The sequence below is a fragment of the Malania oleifera genome, chromosome 10, assembly GCF_029873635.1.
Source record: "Malania oleifera isolate guangnan ecotype guangnan chromosome 10, ASM2987363v1, whole genome shotgun sequence".
NCBI classification, from domain to species: domain Eukaryota; kingdom Viridiplantae; phylum Streptophyta; class Magnoliopsida; order Santalales; family Ximeniaceae; genus Malania; species Malania oleifera.
Genome location: NC_080426.1, coordinates 40,582,581 through 40,601,017, shown reverse-complemented (window position 1 = coordinate 40,601,017; position 18,437 = coordinate 40,582,581). Strand labels below are relative to the sequence as shown.

At 35.8% G+C, this 18,437-nt stretch overlaps 2 protein-coding genes across 2 annotated transcripts in view; one reads left to right on the top strand and one right to left on the bottom strand.

The window, feature by feature from the left end:
• LOC131165987 (elongation factor G-1, mitochondrial-like) overlaps positions 1–8,656 on the top strand; it is a 28,363-nt gene extending 19,707 nt beyond the window's left edge. The window contains exons 19-20 of the mRNA XM_058124190.1: positions 8,068–8,121; positions 8,220–8,656. Coding sequence (XP_057980173.1) covers positions 8,068–8,121; positions 8,220–8,324 — 159 coding nt within the window. The 3' untranslated portion in view covers positions 8,325–8,656. The remainder of the gene's footprint in view (positions 1–8,067; positions 8,122–8,219) is intronic.
• Positions 8,657–9,377: 721 nt separating this feature from the next.
• LOC131165986 (3-hydroxyisobutyryl-CoA hydrolase-like protein 1, mitochondrial) overlaps positions 9,378–18,437 on the bottom strand; it is a 46,744-nt gene continuing 37,684 nt past the window's right edge. The window contains exons 8-14 of the mRNA XM_058124189.1: positions 17,868–17,953; positions 17,648–17,769; positions 12,204–12,264; positions 11,175–11,273; positions 10,989–11,090; positions 10,865–10,906; positions 9,378–9,712 (exon numbers count right to left, since the gene is read on the bottom strand). Of these exons, the coding sequence (XP_057980172.1) occupies positions 9,593–9,712; positions 10,865–10,906; positions 10,989–11,090; positions 11,175–11,273; positions 12,204–12,264; positions 17,648–17,769; positions 17,868–17,953 (632 nt within the window). The 3' untranslated portion in view covers positions 9,378–9,592. The remainder of the gene's footprint in view (positions 9,713–10,864; positions 10,907–10,988; positions 11,091–11,174; positions 11,274–12,203; positions 12,265–17,647; positions 17,770–17,867; positions 17,954–18,437) is intronic.

Sequence of the window (18,437 nt, the reverse complement as noted above, 5' to 3'; positions counted from 1 at the left end):
CATTGCGAATCTTGTAACTGCAGGCCCTAGTAACTCTTTTCCTCCTGTGAATTGCCTCATTGAGTTCACCACACCAACACGGTTACAAATATAACCATTCAAAAATATTGCCATTTTCAAAGTTGTATGAATTGTAGGCGTCTTCCAAATATCCTCCAATATCAAATCAAGGCAAGGGGCAGCACAATCTCCAATGTTAACTCTTTGCTTCCAACAATCTTCCTGTTCAAAAATCAAGTAGTTAAGTCATTAACATATATAAATAATATATACCTTATAGAATATAGTTTTAGGAATAAGTTCTTACCTGCTGCAACATAATTTGAGGCATTATTAGTCACTATTTGAATCACATTTGATTCTCATCAAGTAATCTATACGTTCTATCAGCATTCTTGACAAATATTGGAAGCATCAATAGACTTGATGAACTCCGATCCCTTTGGAGAATTCACTTAGAAGTTTATTATGTCCTTATTGGCAACTGAATCCCTCCAACCATAAGACATTATCAAGCATCCATATTTCGCCCATTCCTCCTTATGGACATTCATCAACTCTTTCGTTAAACTAACTTCCTTTTCATCAACTCTTTTAAGGGTTAAGAGCTTAAAACATGTGAATTAACCAATACACATAAGATTGTGAGTGTTTGGAAAAAAAATTCACAATTATTACTCCTATTTCCTTATGCGTCATCCGCTATTCCTGCTTCCAACTACAATTGTTACAATTACACTACAATCCCGCCATCGCTATTTAAAACCATGTTCCAACTTGCTGATTTATTCACCAAAGCCTTTAGGAGTGCTCCTGTTAAGTTTATTTGGGACAAGCTGGGACTATATGATATCTATGCCTTGAGGGGTAGTATTAATGGTTGCTAGTCATTTTGCATTATTTCTATGTATTGTTGCTATTTAGTAGGTGTAGCTAGTATGGGTATTGTTGTAACCAATTGGCGCTCTGATACCAAATGTTGTTCCCGAGTGTGCGCAGTGGAAGACCTCACACAAACTCACTAAACAATCAATGGAACAAGCAAGGCAAACACTCAATGATGAACTATACTAAAGAAGCAATCACTCAACAATGGGACTAAGGAAAGCAAACAAATCAAAGACACAAGAATTTACATGGTTCGGCAATTTGCCTACGTCCACTAGAGCAGCGTCTGTTTTTCACCATCACAATAAAGCTTACACCAAGCTTATCAAACTAGTGTTACATAATATGATTAAATACTAATCATATGCGTACAAAAGACTTCTACTATATCTAAAACACTTCTGTAGCGATCCCCGGAGGAAAATCCTCCAAAAACTCCCAATCTATTGATCTCCGATTCGAAAATCCGTGACGTCCGCGAGCATAACCGTTGACGGTATGAAGCCGAGAAGAATTCCCTGCAGCATTGCCTGAAACCGTTGATGGTTACACCCAAACCGTCGACGGTTTACCTCCTGCATCCTTCTCTCTTTATTCCTCGCTTCACGATGCTTTCCCCCGAAGCATGCGTTCCACTCAAAATATGAGCCATATCCCCAACAATCTCCACCTTGGCGAATATTCATCACTTATAAGAAATCCGAAAGCATAACTCCGCTACTCCACTCGGGCTAGTAGATTGGAACGGCTCCCCGTCTAACACATGGAGACGTAAGCCAAGTCCAAGCGACACTTGAACTTGTCCGTCGTAACAGGAACTCCACCTAGCTGAACACCCAACTCCTTGAACGATCTTTAAACCACAATGCTACCTTAACAACCTTAGCCACTGTCAAGAACTTCAATGCAGTTGTAACCAGTGCGACCTGAGACTGTACCCTGGACTTCCAACAATTAGGCCTTCTCACAACACACCCTGTTGTAGGCCTCCTGTCAACCAAGTCTCCTGTGTAATCTCCATCCACGAATCTCACAACTAACGGATCACTCTGTGAAGTACCCCATTGCAGTGGCGTAGGAAACCTTTGACACGTCCCGAACATCACCGTCCGTCTTTGAGTACTGAGTGGTAGACTATTTACTTTGATTCGCCAACAATGTACCGGTGACCGGTTTAACATTAATTATGCTAAACCTCTCCAACACCTGATCCACAAGACCATGCTGAGATAACCACAATCTCTCTGTAGTTTTGTCTACACAGCCAACCTAAGATAATCTCAATCTCCCTACAATTTTATCCTTGCAAATCTCAAACCCAAGAGTCCTCTTGGCAGCACCCAAAATCTTCATGTCAACTTCCTTTCTCAACAGAATCTCCGATTGATTTACCTCAGTCGGAACCTTCCTAGCAATTAGCTTGTCACTCGCATAAAACAATAGGATAATTGTTCGCTTACATCCTATCTCCCTCTCCCCCTCTGGGAGCTCCACCAACCCCCACGTCTGATTCTTATACAATTGGCTTCTCTTGGCCGTGCACTGCCTCTTGAAAGGTAGTAGGATCCTTCCTGATAGTAATGGATGCATAAGACATCAGATCATAAGATTTATGCCTGGGCGGTGGCCTAATTGTGCCTCTGAGCCCATTGTGATTCCGCTGGTCTCCTGTGCTGAAACTCCCTACATCATGACCAATGTCATCTCTGCCCTGAGTTTGTAATTCCACTTGCATCACAATCTCCTTTCTGCTCCAATTTATACTATGATACTACAAGTCTGCTGAGTTATAACTCCCTGCACTGTTGCCCTAAATCTCCAACTCCACTTGCACGTCATGTTCATTGCTGCTGCAGCTTTTTGGCTCCTGTTTCTATTCATCTACCCGAGTACGTTATCCTATGACTTTAACACCTAAAACCATGTCTCCACCAATCGTCACTCTGTTTGCCATTGGATTACCTAGCTTGAACCCATCTTTCTTATACCCTAGAAAAATGTACCGTCTGGATATCACACCAAACTTAAATCCCATCTCACTAGAAACGTGCATGGCTAGACCTCCAAACTCTCTCAAATTAGAGAAGTCTACCGCATAACCTATCTAAGCCTCTCCTGCAACTCTCCCATATAGTGATACCTTTGGCGATAGATTAATTGAGAAACCCGTCATACTCGCTGACTTTACCAAAAAGTTTCTTGCAAGCCCTACATACACCATGCCATGCTCATAAAATGCCTTGAACACTAGCGTACTTAGCTCCAATATCTTATTTGAGGAACTCTCTCCCGATTTGGTACTCCACCTCAGCCACAAGTTACACCTGGCAAACATCTCCAACTTCTGCCGCATGAGATACCCACAAACCTTTCGTGATATCCTCATGAAATACTCATGTCCAACCCTTGATGCTACCCTCATCGATCCCTAAATATCCAAAACAATGTAGTTAAGAATGCCCTTTATTTTGTGTGTGGTTTTGTTACACAAAACGGTATTTATCTGACTCAGAATTCTCAATTGTAGCTCCACCTACAACTGTGTTACCCTGCAGTGTATAGAGATTCCCTGCTATCCTATATCCCTTCATCACCATAAAGATGCCTTCACACACCTTCATTGCCCCACCTTCAGACTTGTAACTATACCCCCTACAATCCAAAGTGTCCAATGATATCACATTCTTTCATAGATCAAGTACATGTCTTACACCACATGATGTCCTTACCACACCATCATACATCTTGATCCTGATATCCCCCATTTCGATAACTTTGCAGACTACATTATTTCCTACCAGAACTCACCAATCTATAAGTGGTGAACCAGACTTTGTTGGGCGTCATGTGAAAAGAACATCACAAGTCTAGGATCCAAGAATCCGTGGAGCGTTCTGAACCTGACCAAACAGAAAGCATCTCACAATCACTGCTCCTTGAGTCTCCTTCTTCCATTACATTAGCAGATTTTAACAAACCCTCTTGAGTTTTTGTTTTCCCCTTCTCCCACTTCGGACATTCTGGTTTTATGTGCCCTATTTTCCTGCACTTAAAACAGCGAACGTCCTTCCTCCTAAACAGCGATTGAATTTTATTATCACTCGATCCGGGCTAGGACTTGCCTCTTCCATGATCCTGATTATCCTTTGCTTTGTAAGTAGGGAATTCAGCAGCATCAACGTTTTAACCTCTTCCTCGAACTTCACATCAACTCACCCCAGATTACTAATGATCTGATTAAATGTGTTGATGTGATAAGTTAAGTCCAAACCCTCTGTCATCTTAAGCCAATATAATGTTTTCTTAAAATACAACTTGTTCGTCAATGACTTGGACATGTACTGGCGCTCCAGTTTCAATCAAACCTCTGTCGGCGATTCCTCTTTCATGACGTGATACAACACATCATCAGCCAAACATAACCTAATAGTGGGCACAACTCTCGCTTCCAACTCTTTCCAATTCATGTCGTCCATGCCTTCTGGCTTCTTTCTGTATAGACCCTTCACCATCCTTTGCTACACCACTCCTTCACCCTCTTCTGCCAAAGTCCAAAGTTCCCCGTTCTATCCAACTTACCATCCTCGAACCTTGCAGAAAAAATCCCAGTCATTGCAAACCAATAGCTCTGACACCAATTGCTGTAATCAATTGGCACTATGATACCAATTGTTGTTCCTGAGTGTGCGTAGCGGAAGGTCTCACACAAACTCACTAAACAATCAATAAAACAAGCAAGGCAAGCACTCAATGATGAACTATACTAAAGAAGCAATCACTCAACAATGAGAATAAGGAAAGCTAATAAATCAAAGACACAAGAATTTACATGGTTCGGCAATTTGCCCATGTCCACAGGAGCAGCGGCTGTTTTTCACTATCACAATGAAGCTTGCACCAAGCTTATCAAACTAGGGTTACATAATATGATTAAATACAAATCATATGCATACAAAAGACTTCTACTATATCTAAAACACTTCTATAGCGATCCCTCAGAGGAAAATTCTCCAAAAACTCCCAATCTATTGATCTCCGATTCGAAAATCTATGATGTTCGAGAGCGTACCCGTCGACAATTTGAAGTCGAGAAGAATTCCCTGCAGCACTACCTAAAACCGTCGACGATTACACCCAAACCGTCAACGGTTTAACCCTTGCATCCTTCTCTCTTTGTTCCTCGCTTCACAGTGCTTTCCCCCGGTACATGCATTCCACTCAAAATGTGAGCCACATCCCCAACAGGGTATTATGGTCACTAAATGTACTTGACATATATTATAATCATAGAGGCAGAGAACAATCATTATGATTATAGGTCTTCCAATTTATTATGTACTTAAAACACAGAGGAACGACGATAAGAGGTTTATGCTGGTGAAGTTTGAGCTTCTTGTCATAAGCAGTTCAGCCATTTAGATTTTTAAATTTACAAGGGTGAAGAAAATGTTGGGTTAAAAAATGGGGTGATGTGTCGGATGAAGATAGTGATATTGACAGTGGGTTCGATTGTGATTGTGTTTTACTGATGGACAAAGTTGGGTGGAATGTGGTAGTTTATCGTCCATAGATAAAGGATCACTTGTGTTTTCAAGTAATGATGATATTAAGAGGTGCAAATGGAGGGAAGTGCTTGTAAAGGATAGAGTTTTTAACCAACTCCTAATTATCCGGAGGCTGAGTTGGATGATAAGAGTAATGAAGTTTAAGATCTCTAGGCTGGGATGGGATTGAGGTTAAGGGCTTCTGGAGGTGTCATAAATTTAGATTGAAGTGTGGCTAGAACAAAAAGTGGGTTTAGAGGGAAATAGGTAATTTAATGTTTTCTTGAAATTATGAGAGAAGGGTTGGAAGAGGGGTTCTTTTCAATTAGTAATGTTTTTCTTTTTGCATGAATGAGTTCAACGAGTGGCTGGTTTTAGGGTTTAGGTTTTTGTGTTAAAATCTCCCAGGTCAGATATGGGTGATTAAGGAGAGAGGAATGCTTTTCCATGCACAGCTGTATGGAAGACAAACACTCTCACTAAAGTCTTGAGGGAATGGGTAGTTTAAAGTCTTCTAGAAATTAGGAAGGGGGAGGATTTGTGGAGGAGTCTTTTTGAATTAGTAGTTCTTTTTTTGTTTTGTTTTTTTTGACACAAATGAGCTCAAAGAGTGGCTGGTTTAATACGAAAACCATTTTATAGGTCATTGATAGAGGTTATCGAGGAGAGTTCTTTTCCATACGTGGCTATACAGACGACAAATGCTCTCACTACTAGGAAATGGGTAATTTGAGGTCTTCTAGAAATTATGAGGGGAGGGTTTGAAGTGGGTTTTCTGAATTAGTAGTGTGATTCTTTTGACTCGGATGCATTCAAAGAGTGGCTGGTTTAGTGTCAAAATCATTTTCCTGGTCACTGATAGAGGTGATTAAGGAGAGGTGAGTGCTTTTCCATGCAAAGCACTATGTATGGGGTTTAATCAGTTCAATTCGGTTCGGGTTTGTCCACAACAAACACCGAATGAAACTCATCAGTTCGTAGTTTTACAAAACTGAAAACTGATGGTGTAATTACAAATTGTAGATTGATTTATTGGTTTGGTTTGGTTTTTACCACTTGGGTTAAAATATTTTATAACTTAGGTCCACATGACAACTGTAACGATCTAGAAGCCATGATAAAGGAACAAAAATGAATAGGCCCAAGTGCCATCAGACCCATCACAAAGTTGGCAAAGACTCGTGGTTTTGGAGGAAAACTTTGGCTGGGCGGGTTTTTTAATGAGGGAGAGGGGCCCCCCGTCTAGAATATATTTAGTGTGGGACAACAACTCACAAGGAAGTGCTTGCTCCTGACAGACAGTGACAGCATGGCAGTGGGGTCCCCCGTCTAGAATATATTTAGTGTGGGACAACAACTCACAAGGAAGTGCTTGCTCCTGACAGACAGTGACAGCATGGCAGTGGGGGTGGCAGTGCGGTACTTTTGCATGCTGACTCACTGAGAATTGAGAAAACATATTTGAAGGGGTTTTTCTCATCCACATCATTTTTGGAGCAAGGGTTGGCCCTTTTCCTCTTCTAGAAATGCTTCCATCCCTCTTATCACAAAGTTGAATGGAATTCCTTTTTTCAGTTAGATCATTAACATACATATATTTTTGAAATTAAAAAAATTGTCATTTAGATATAAAATACATAATATTTAAAATATAAAGAATAAAATTGTAATTCGATTTTTCAGTTCAGTTTGCTTGTACAACCGGAACCAAACAGAAAACTGATTTTAAAGAATACAAAAAAGCTGAAACTAAAAATCATAACCAGCCCGGTTTTCAGTTTTTCATAGTTTTTTGTACACCCCTAGCTATATGGAAAAACAAATGCTCACACTGAAGCCTTTTTTTTTTTTTGCTACAAGAAGGGGAATCATGCTGGTTAATAGGTGCTACCTATGTAAAAGTGGGGCAGGAGGTTGTGTACCATCTGCTTGTTGGTTGTGATGAGAGCAGTGAGAAGCGTATGAGAAGTGTGCGATATATGATGGGTGTTCAATGGGTTGCAACACATTTTGTCCTGGGAGAATTGTGGGCTTGGAGGGGAATTCAAATTTCAAACAGACAAATGAAGAAAATTATTGAGCTGATTCCCCTGACCATTTTTTGGATTTGGATTATAGGCAAGTGGATTGCTGTAAAGGTTACATGATCATTTTTTTGTATTTTTTTTGTTCTCTTGTATTTTTTTTGTTTTTGTTTTTGTTTTTTGTTTTTACTTCTTTGGGTTCAACAAGCTGCTGCCATATTGTTGGCACTGTTTTGTTGTAACTTCTACTTCTGTACTTAGGTTGCATTCTCTCAGTGCCCTTGGTATTTGCTTTAAGCACATGAAAATAAATAAAAATCTTCAGGCGTTTAAGTTGATACCTCAACTTTTCTGGATCATTGCGTTCTGTTTATCAATTGATGATTGATCATTCTTATGTTTGTATTCAATTCAAATAAGGTTTGTCATCTCACATGCATCTTCCTTCTTGCCTGTGTTCACATTCAGCCCATGTTGAATTGCTTGATGGACTACATTAAATTACCAAAATTTGGAAATTAGTCTGCCTAGTTTAATTTGACAGCATTTATGTTTGAAAACGGTCTCTTATATATACTGAGCTTCTTAAGAATCATTTTATGGCTTTTCAGGTGCCCCTGAACAATATGTTCGGATATTCCACATCTCTTCGTTCAATGACACAGGTAAGCAAATCATTTTATTGTTGCAAAATGTTTTATTTATTGTGATACTCGTTCAGCAATATATTTAGATGCATCTAGTTGATCCTTCTTCCATACAGGGAAAAGGTGAATTCACAATGGAATACAAAGAGCATTCACCGGTTCCTCAAGATTTGCAGATGCAACTGGTTAACACTTACAAGGCTAGCAAGGGGGTCGAATAATTTGGTTTCGCATTGGAGTTGTGCCATCGTATTCTTTGGGAGAGCCCATGCACCATTTGTTTTTTTCCCTGGCACTTTTATTGAGATTTGGGAGTGAGTTTTCTGCTCATTGTGCTCAAATAAATTTTGTTTTCTTTTTTCTTAGTCTACATTTATGTAATTCTTTTTCTTGAGGAAAAGAGGAAGAAATAGAGAAGCAGAAGGGGGACTGGGGACGGAAGGCTGCCAGGGATATCCATTGTGTGAGAGCGGACTATATATATAGATATCTGTAACTAGTCACCTGTTTTACGCTGCCATAATTTATATCTTTACAGGGTTTTCTTGTGTCATTTTTTACCTGGACAAACTGGCTTGGAAAGCAGAATGCATACTTCTTTTCTTAGTGCGATTTGAAATGTCGGACTATTTCAAGATTCTCGTGGTCTTGGGATATGAAGTGCAGCCAATTTCTGATCAATTTCAAAATTTTTAAAAGTCCTCGATAGTTCTAGATTTGATCAATTTGCTGATTTTCAATCGCACTAACTAAATAATGGGAAGAATATTAGAACAAAATAAATAGCACCAAAGATATCGAAGTAAGTGTAGTGAAAAAAATCAAGCTATTAACAGACTTTTTAGCAAATTTTAAGCTTAGATTGAGATAAACAAGCTACGTTCAAGTTAAAATACTTGGCTTGCCCATTTAAAGAGTTTGTTCATTTTATAAACCTGCAGGCTGCTCGCTTATAAGCTCAAAGGAACTTGTTTAATAGGTTCATGAATCATACAGCATAACGCTGAAATTTTGTCTCATGGAGAGATCAATTGTAATTCCAGTTTAAGAATTTAAGATTCATTTTAAAGTGTCATTCTTTCACACATTTTCTATAACTCTATGCTTGGATAACCTTTCAATTTGTATTGAATTTAGAAAACGTAACATAAAATTATATTAAAATTTGTTCAAATTCATCCAAATCAAATTCAAGTTCAAAATCCATACTTTCAAACGCAACATAAATACATTTGATCTCAACTCGTTTGATTAATGAATCAAACTCAAAACTCCATGCTAAAGCTTGTTTATTAAATAAGTCGAGTCTGAACATGTAAAAACTCGACCCAACGTGATTATAACTTTTTTGGAAGACTACAAATCTGCAAAATGTTTTGTAAACTCAAAACCCACTTTCACCATAGCAAAAAGAAATTTCTCTCCATTTGCATTTTTCCTTTCTCGGACCTCCAAGAACACAGAATACATTATACATTTTCATCCCCAACTACAAAAATGCTTCCCGCTGTTTCGTGGGTAGCTCTAGTTCAGGTTCAGATACACTCAGGGGAGAAAAATATTGATCCACCATGTCACTGGACACTTGTTCCAAGCTAGGAGGGTCCCACTGTACACCTCAGAAACCAAGATAACACTAATTAAAAACAGTTAATTATACAGAAAATATAGATTTAATATTGCTGCCATAGACTTTGACAAGCTAATGAACAGAGTAATGAGGAACCCTGAAATTTGATTTGCAAAATGAAATAAGATTAAAATGAAATAGTTACTGCTTTATAAAGGAAATTTTGGTGTTATTTCAAGACAAAAAGGTATGCGATTATTTTAACTAGTATAGAATAATAGAGGAATAGATAAATTTGAGAATGATCATTCCTTGTCTTGATAGATTAAGCTGGATAATCTATAGATTAAAGTGGATAATCAAGATATTAATAGTATTGATAGATTTAGATATCTTGAATTTATTATGTAAGATGAAGGAGAAATTGAAGATGTAGTACATAAAATTAAGACAAGTTGATTAAAATAGAGTGCGTTGGGTGTGTTATATGATCATAGAATACCTTCAAAATTAAAAAGAAAGTTTTATAAGATGACTATAAGGTCATCTATGCTTTATGGTTCAAAATGTCGAGCAACTAAGCATGTACAAAAAATGGAAGTTGTTGAATTGTGCATGTTAATGTGGATGCGTGATTTAACATTAAAAAATAAAGTAAGAAATTAGCATATGTACAATAATTTAGGTATAACACCGGTTGAAAACAAGATAAGGGAGGGGCAACTTAGATGGTTTTGACATCTGGAATGTAGGCTTAATAGAACACTTGTAAGAAGTGAGTTAGTTATTATTTCTGACATTAAAAGGGGTAAGGGTAGGATTAAAATAACTTAAAATGAGGTAGTGAAAAAGGATTTAATAGGCCTTAGTTTAATAGAAGAAAACACTCTGGATCGGATAAATTGGCGAGAAAGGATTCATGTAGCCGACATCACCAAGTGAGACTTATGGCTTCTTCTTGTTATTGTTATCATTCCTCATCTATTCTATATTCGTTAGAATTACACGTTCTTGTCTGATAATTTTCTTGATACAACTGATTTTATATTCCTTTCCTATTCTATTTTGTGAACCAAATACTATGGAGCTCTTCGCAACGAATGAGAAGATTGTTCATTAGATCACCGAAAGCTATAACAACAATACTATCGAAACTCCAAGAATCAGAAGGATAATGTAAATTGCTAAAACCTTTGGAGCAAAGTCCCTGTCCACCATTCGTGCCCGAACCCCCTGACAAGGAATATGTAGAAACAAACAATGATACAGATCAAGAAAAACATGTCTTTTAACAAGTTAAGCAGCTTATACAAACCTCACAGAAGTCCATCGAAACCTGTCCAGACATCCCTTGAAGGGACATTCTATACTCACGAGTCAGACACTGATCTAGAGTTTGGAATCTACCATCTCGTATCTGAATCATCGTAGTCAATAATCAAATGATGATGCAAAGCATATTATAGAACAGCAGCAACCAAAACAAGTAGAAATGACTCACAGATCTCAAGGAAACCTTCAAGCCCAATGGTGAGGCTTCTTTTAATTTTTGAAGTACTGAAGTGCACCAAGCATCACATGTTCGACCTGCCTCCATCTCCTGAGCAAATATGTTGTTGGAACCATGATCACAATTTTTTACACTACTTTTTTCAATTTCTGCTTTATTGCATTCTACAACAAAATTAACAAATTCCTTTCAACCCCAAATAAAGCTTATCATTTGGAAGAGGAGAGGGCTAATTTTTTTTTTTTGCAACATATGTAATAAACTAAAAAATAAAAATAAAAACAAAATTTGAAAAATGCTGTTAAACCCTCTGTGAAATACCTACTAACAACAAAATTATAATAATAACCCTCTGTGAAGTATCTAATAACAATAATAATAATTTTTATTATTATAATAATAATAATAATTATAATAACAATAATAATAGTAATTATTATTATTATTATCATTATTACTACTATTATTATTAATAAGTTCCATCATTGGTAATAAACTTGCTTATTCAACAAGGACATTTCAAAACCAAGGCATCAAACCTCCTTTAAAGATTAAAATCTCAAATGAAATTGAGTATTACTGAAGTCAAAAGTAAAGGATTCAAAAGCTAAAAGGCTTAAGACTTTAGGGGAGCTCATGAGTCTCCAAATGAACTTTAACTTACCTCTGATGTTACTGATTTAACCAAGTAGAATGTTATCTTCTTGATACAGGAAAACTTTCTGAGCTGGAGAATGCAGCACAACGGCATGATTTCACTTCTTTTATTTTCCATGTTGCAATATCTAGTTTTATTCATCCACTTATTAGCTATATCTATTTATTTTGCAACTTTTTTCTTTGTTGTACTAGAGTTGTATTAAAAAAATTACATGAAGTGAGAAATATCTTGTTTAATTATGGCATAAACATCAAAATTTCATGATATTCACAAAATATATTTAGTGAGAACATGTTTAAAAGCATATGCAATTGGATTTCTCTTTCAAAGTATGAGGAAATATAGAAACATCAGCTTACCAAAGCATCAATGATTTCTTCAACTGTGTCAAGGCCAAAACATTTATCAAGTGTTTCAATCCTAAACAAATAAGAGAAAAAGGGCATATCTAGTTAGGATCATTATGTCAACTAAACGAGTAATTATGTAGAGCTCCACTCAGGTAAAGGCCTACAAGGTGAACACATATAGAGCCTAAAGTTCAAAACAAAAGGTATTGTGGGAACCAGAAGAACCAAAAATTAATGCAACCATGTGATCAAATACTTCAAATCATACACAGCCTCTGGAAAGTACATAGTGTGAAACATAATGCAATGAATTAGATCTACCCCAACTGGGTTATGGACACTGAAATATAAATAGGAGTAAACCACTCAATTTTTAAGAATGGTCAGACTTAATGAAGTCAAATTACATCATACCAAGAACTAAAGGCAACGTGAGGAAGGAAGGTGGCCTTCCATATCTCAACATCTTCTATTTTGACTCATTATTTTTCCCATCTATTTGGTGCAATAAAATTAGATATAACAATCAAGCATTAGGACTGTAGGAAGGAATCTAGAGATTTTCCAATCACAATAGGTGTTCATCAAGGTTCTACTTTGAGTCTATCCTTTCACTTTAATAGTTGATAAACTTACTAGGAATATCCAAATGAGATCCCTTGGTGTATGTTGTTTGCAGATGATATCATGTTGATTGATGAAATTAGGAGTAGAGTGGAATCTAAGCTAGAACTTTGGCGAGCTACATTAGAGTCTAAAGGGCTTAAGATAAGTAGAAATAAGACAAAATATATGAAATGTAATCTCAGTAATATAAGGAGTAGCAATGGAGTGAAGATTAAATTTAATAATCAAGAGATTAATAGCACTAATAGATTTAGATATTTTGGATCTATTATGCAAACTAAAGGGGAAATTAAAGATGAAGGGCATAAAATTTAAACAGGTTGGATAAAATGGAGGAGTGCATCATGTGTGTTGTGTGATCATAGAATACTCCTAAAATTAAAAGGAAAGTTTTATAAGACGACTATAAGGTCAGTTATGCTTTATGGTCCAGAATGCTAGGCAACTATGAAACAACATGTACAAAAAGTAAAAGTTGCTAAAATGCGAACGTTAAGGTCAATGAGTGTTATTAAAAGAAAAAGTAAAAAACGGGCATATACACAATAATTTAGGTATAGCCCCAATTGAAAACAAAATAAGGGAGGGGCAACTTAGATGGTTTGGGCATTTGAGAAGTAGGGCTAGTGGAGCACCTGTGAGGAGGAGTGAGTGAGTTATTATTTATAGCATGAAAAAGGGTAGGAGTAGACTTAAAATAACTTGGAATGAGGTAGTGAGGAAGGATTTAATAACCCTTAATCTGAAGAAGAAAAATGCTCTTGATTGGGTGAATTGGTAGAAAAGGATTCATGAAGTCGAACTCACCTAGTGAGACTTACGTTTGTTGTCATGGTTGTTGTTGTTGTATTTGGCACAACAACCAATGTGAAAATTATTGAAAGGAATAATTTTTAATTATAATGGACTTCCATTGGCGGCTACAATGAGTGCAGATCATTTTGCATGACTTATGCGTGTAAATTAAGCAGCAGGTCCCAAACTGCATGCATGGATATAAATCTAGGACATTGCATGTCGTGCCATGAAACTTTCCACTAAGGCATTATATTTTGGATTTCTACTTTGTATATACTAGCAGTGTAGGCATGGGTTAATGAGGCGCTTTTTATAACTTATTTATTTTATTGTTTCATTATTGAAGTCGTGAGGATGAAGACTGTCCATATGTTATAAAAGTACTTATTCTCTGCAGATCATTTTGCATTTTGTATGGCTAATGTGGGTAAATTGAGCAGCAGCTCCCAAAGTGCATGCATGGATACAAATCCAGGACATTGCATGTCGTGCCATGAAACTTTACGCCAAGGCATTATATTTTGGATTTCTACTTTATATATACTAACAGTGTAGGCATGGGTTAATGAGGTACTTTTTATAACTTATTTATTTTTTTTGTTTCATTGAGTTGTGAGGATGAAGAATGTCCATATGTTATAAAAGGACTTAATTATTATCATTATTAAAAGTTATGAAACAAAACCACCAAGGGAACCTGCTATAAATTTCATGCGCTTATCTCTCAATCTACCCTTTAAGGAGTCTTTTGGACATGCAATCATTGCCATGAGAATGAAACCATTTGCACTCCTTTAGTCCTTTTGGGGGAGAAGTGGGAGAAAAGAAATGGTTTCTCTGTGGTTCTCTCGTCTGGTTTACATAAGGAGGAGAAAAGACAAATGGGGAGCACAATGGCCACTTTGTTTCTCTCCAAGACCAGGAAGAAATGGAACTACTCAAACAAAAGACTTGAATTCCCATAGACATTCAAAAAAAGCCTCTTTTTTTGGTCCATTGACAGGGTTTTATCTACGCAATGGGTCCCTGACCCCTTCCCACTCAAAATAATATAGGTCCATGGGATATATTATTGTAAATGATGTTTGACTTTTCTCTTCTGTTGAACCAAACAAATATGAGAAACTACTTTCTTTTCTCTCCTCTCCTCTCTAAGCTTCTTGCCTCTTTTTCTCCACTCCCATCCATCCAAAAGCATTGTTAATCATTTGATCTTTAGCCCACTCTCCACCCAAATGGGGTGTTAATCATGGTTTTAAAAATCAACCACTACCATTACATAGAGCATTGTTGTGCCCAAAGATGATATCTCAGAAGTGCTACAATTCACATTCATACTGTCTACTATGGTCTACTACAGTATTGTGACAGCTTTCAGTCTGTTACAGGCCATCATGGCCCAATACATTGCTATTCCCGCTATTTTTTGTGTTTTTAAAAATCAGTATTTTAACCTTGAGGATAGAAATTTTGAACTATTTTCTATCAAATAATGGAGCTCAAAATTAGGATTAAATTAAGTGAAGCAATTAATTTGTTAAGTGGACGAGTAAAATCATAATTTGAAAGTTTTTTCTTTATTATACTTGTAACATACAACTACATCCTTCCATTGCTAAATAAATCAGTTTAAGGTAGTCTTTAGTCTTTGATCCAGTATGTTTATCCTCAGATTAAATGTTTGCGCATTATGTGATTATGCCATAAATTATGAAATATAGATATGTTTCCTTGTTTATGGTTCATTATTTTAGAACTTCTTAGTTTACACTACATTTATCCTCAATAAAATAGGGAACAAGAACAAATATAAGGCCTTCTGGTGCAGGATCGATAGACACAAGAGGGATGCAAGAAAATAATAGGAAAATAAACAGGAAATAAAAGAGAGAATAAATTCAATATTCCAATCTGCTCCTCATGGCTATCATAGTTGTCTAATTGAGATTCGAATCGTGAACTGGAATTCCAATTTTGGGAATCGAGGATCGAGAATTGAATCGAATCGAATCAAATCGTAAGATTCAATACAAATTTCCAAAATCAATTCTAAATGACACGCATATATTGATATACAAACAACAAGCAAAATGATCAAACACATTTAAATTTTGAGAATTAAAATACCATGTGTATGCTTTCCTTAAACAAATGAGAAGTAAGAGAAATTAAAATAGTGAACTTTATGCTGTTTACAGGAAGGAATCAAGAAACAATAAAATAAATAAATAAATAAATAAAATTTTTTTGTTTATCAACAATTTAAAAAATAATAATAATATTTCGTGCATATTCTTTCTTGGATTAAAAAAAAGGAGCTTAAAAAAAAAGATAATTGAACGAACTACTAAAAATCTAACTTTTGAATCTTAACAACACAGCGAAATATGAGTACCACCTTAGCCGGTGAGTGTTCTGCGCCTTCTCAATGATAGAACACTATACCACTGCTAAAGTGAAGAATGTTTTGTGAAGGCAACATAAGATCTAAAGTTCTATTTTCTCTTCTTTTTAAGCACAAAATTGATGTAGACAAGGAATAGAATCTAATCATGTAAAAATAAAAGCAATAAAAAAGAAAGAAATGTTTTTTTTTTACTTTGGGTTTTAAACTAGTCAAGTTTGTCAAGATATGATAGGTTTTGAATCGTGTGAATCAATAGATTCGGATCAATTCGATAGATTCACAAGGTGAATCGATAGATTCGGCTATGATTACGTTGTTTTTATATTCGCTAGTAAGATTTGGCTTGGGATTGATACAAATCGTATGAATTGAATCATGAATCGATTGATTCTAACAACTATGATGGCTATATATCAAGTCTTTATAAGCTTTCTCCAAACACTAAAAAAGTAAACAGTCAATAAGAATTAATATCAAATCCTAATTAATGAATCATAATATCAAATCCCTAAAAATTAAAAACCAACACATAAATGTAAAATCTTTATATCATAAAGGCACTAGATAATCCACTAGATGATTAGCTTAAAATCCTACTATAAAAATGCTAAAATCCTAAAAATAATAAACTAGACGATTGCCAAAAAAATCCTAAACATGCAAACATTAACACTGCAGATCTTGAAGGTCATACTGCATCACATTTTTCCTTCAGCAACAAAAACACAAAATACATTCAATGTGTTTAGTTTATGTAATGGACACATGGATATAGCCATTTAAATTTTCACAAGAATGAAGAATCATGTAATACATTAGTATGTAAGATTTTGGAATCAAAACATGTGAATCTATAAGTTTTGAACAACTTTGCTAATGCAATAAACAAATTAAAGAATGTAGAGTCCATTAGGTGTAACTGTTAAACTGTGACCCTTATTGTTACTTGGACCATCATCATTTTTTAATTAAACATTACTAATTTGAGAGGCAAAGTCATCCACTCATAATCTAGAATGGAGTTATCACCAAACAAATATATATATATATATATATATAGAGAGAGAGAGAGAGAGAGAGAGAGAGAGAGAGAAAGAGAGAGAGTAAATGACGATAACGAAAAATGAGAATAGTATACTTCCATGTTCATAAATATACACTATGAAAATACAGTTTTCTCTTTGATAGTTCAATACCCGACAGCCCCTCAAATAATCACATGCTGCAAAACCAAGTGAAACTAGAGTTACCTAACATGCAACCTTTGAAATATATTTTCCCACTGATTAAACAAACTAGTACAGATATTTAATATCATATGTAACATAGTACATAGTTTAATTATAACTTCAATATATTTACCACAATTATCAACAGAAAATTTCAACATATCATATTTTTAAATTATTATTTAATATTTTTGAAATTTTTTATTATTTTAATAGTTTTCTTATTTTATTATCTAATTCTGATCTTTCTATATATTTCTACATTATACACATTCGATTTCCAATAGTGTTGCTGATTGGGATTATAAGCCCATGATATGAAAAGAAGGGAATTTCTTAAACTGGGTCAAGCATTTAATGTTCTGAATAGAGATTCTCAAAACAAAACGCACCTGTGAAGTGCACTCATCTTATCTGGAAGGACAAGGTCAGCATATTGTTCTAGAGAAGTTTCAATTACAGAAGGATCATCGGTAACCAATTTTCCTAACCGTTCTTCAATTAAAGGAACCTTCTGCAAGGTAAAAAAAAAGGAAAATATATTGGTCTGTAGCCCAGAAAAACATATATAGAAAATTAATTTAAACCAAAAAATTATCCAGTAGAACAAACTTCACTGAGTGCATAATGTGTAGCTAGCCCACAAGCAACCATTTCTGCTCCACTGAGTTTGTCTCCCGCCAGAGCCAAGTACTCCCCTGAAAACAGAGTTCCCCTAATGCATGAACCACAATACCACATTTGAAAAATAAAAGATTGCACATCAATTTCATTAATGGCCCAACCAACCAACCTATTAAATACCATCCACTGTTACTCATTCACATATTTTTAAATAAATGTGCAAGATAGTTTAATGTGCAAAATGGGCCAATAACAAGTGCTCCGAATATACATCAAACTATGGAAAACAAAATTCAAGTAGTAATCCATTTGATGCCTTGTATGCTTCCCAGAACAACCTCTAGGGGCATGCAGCACTGCAACTGCTCTTAGTCCAAGTGGGCACCAATTCAATAAAGTCATATCTAATGTGGGCCGTACATTTGTTTGATACCTTGTACATAATAAGGACACTCACAGTCATCCATTTCTCCCATATTGGCATAACAATTAACATTATTTCTAGAAGATGAGTTTTCAAGATCAACTCATATTAGGATGTTCCTTTCATACAAACAT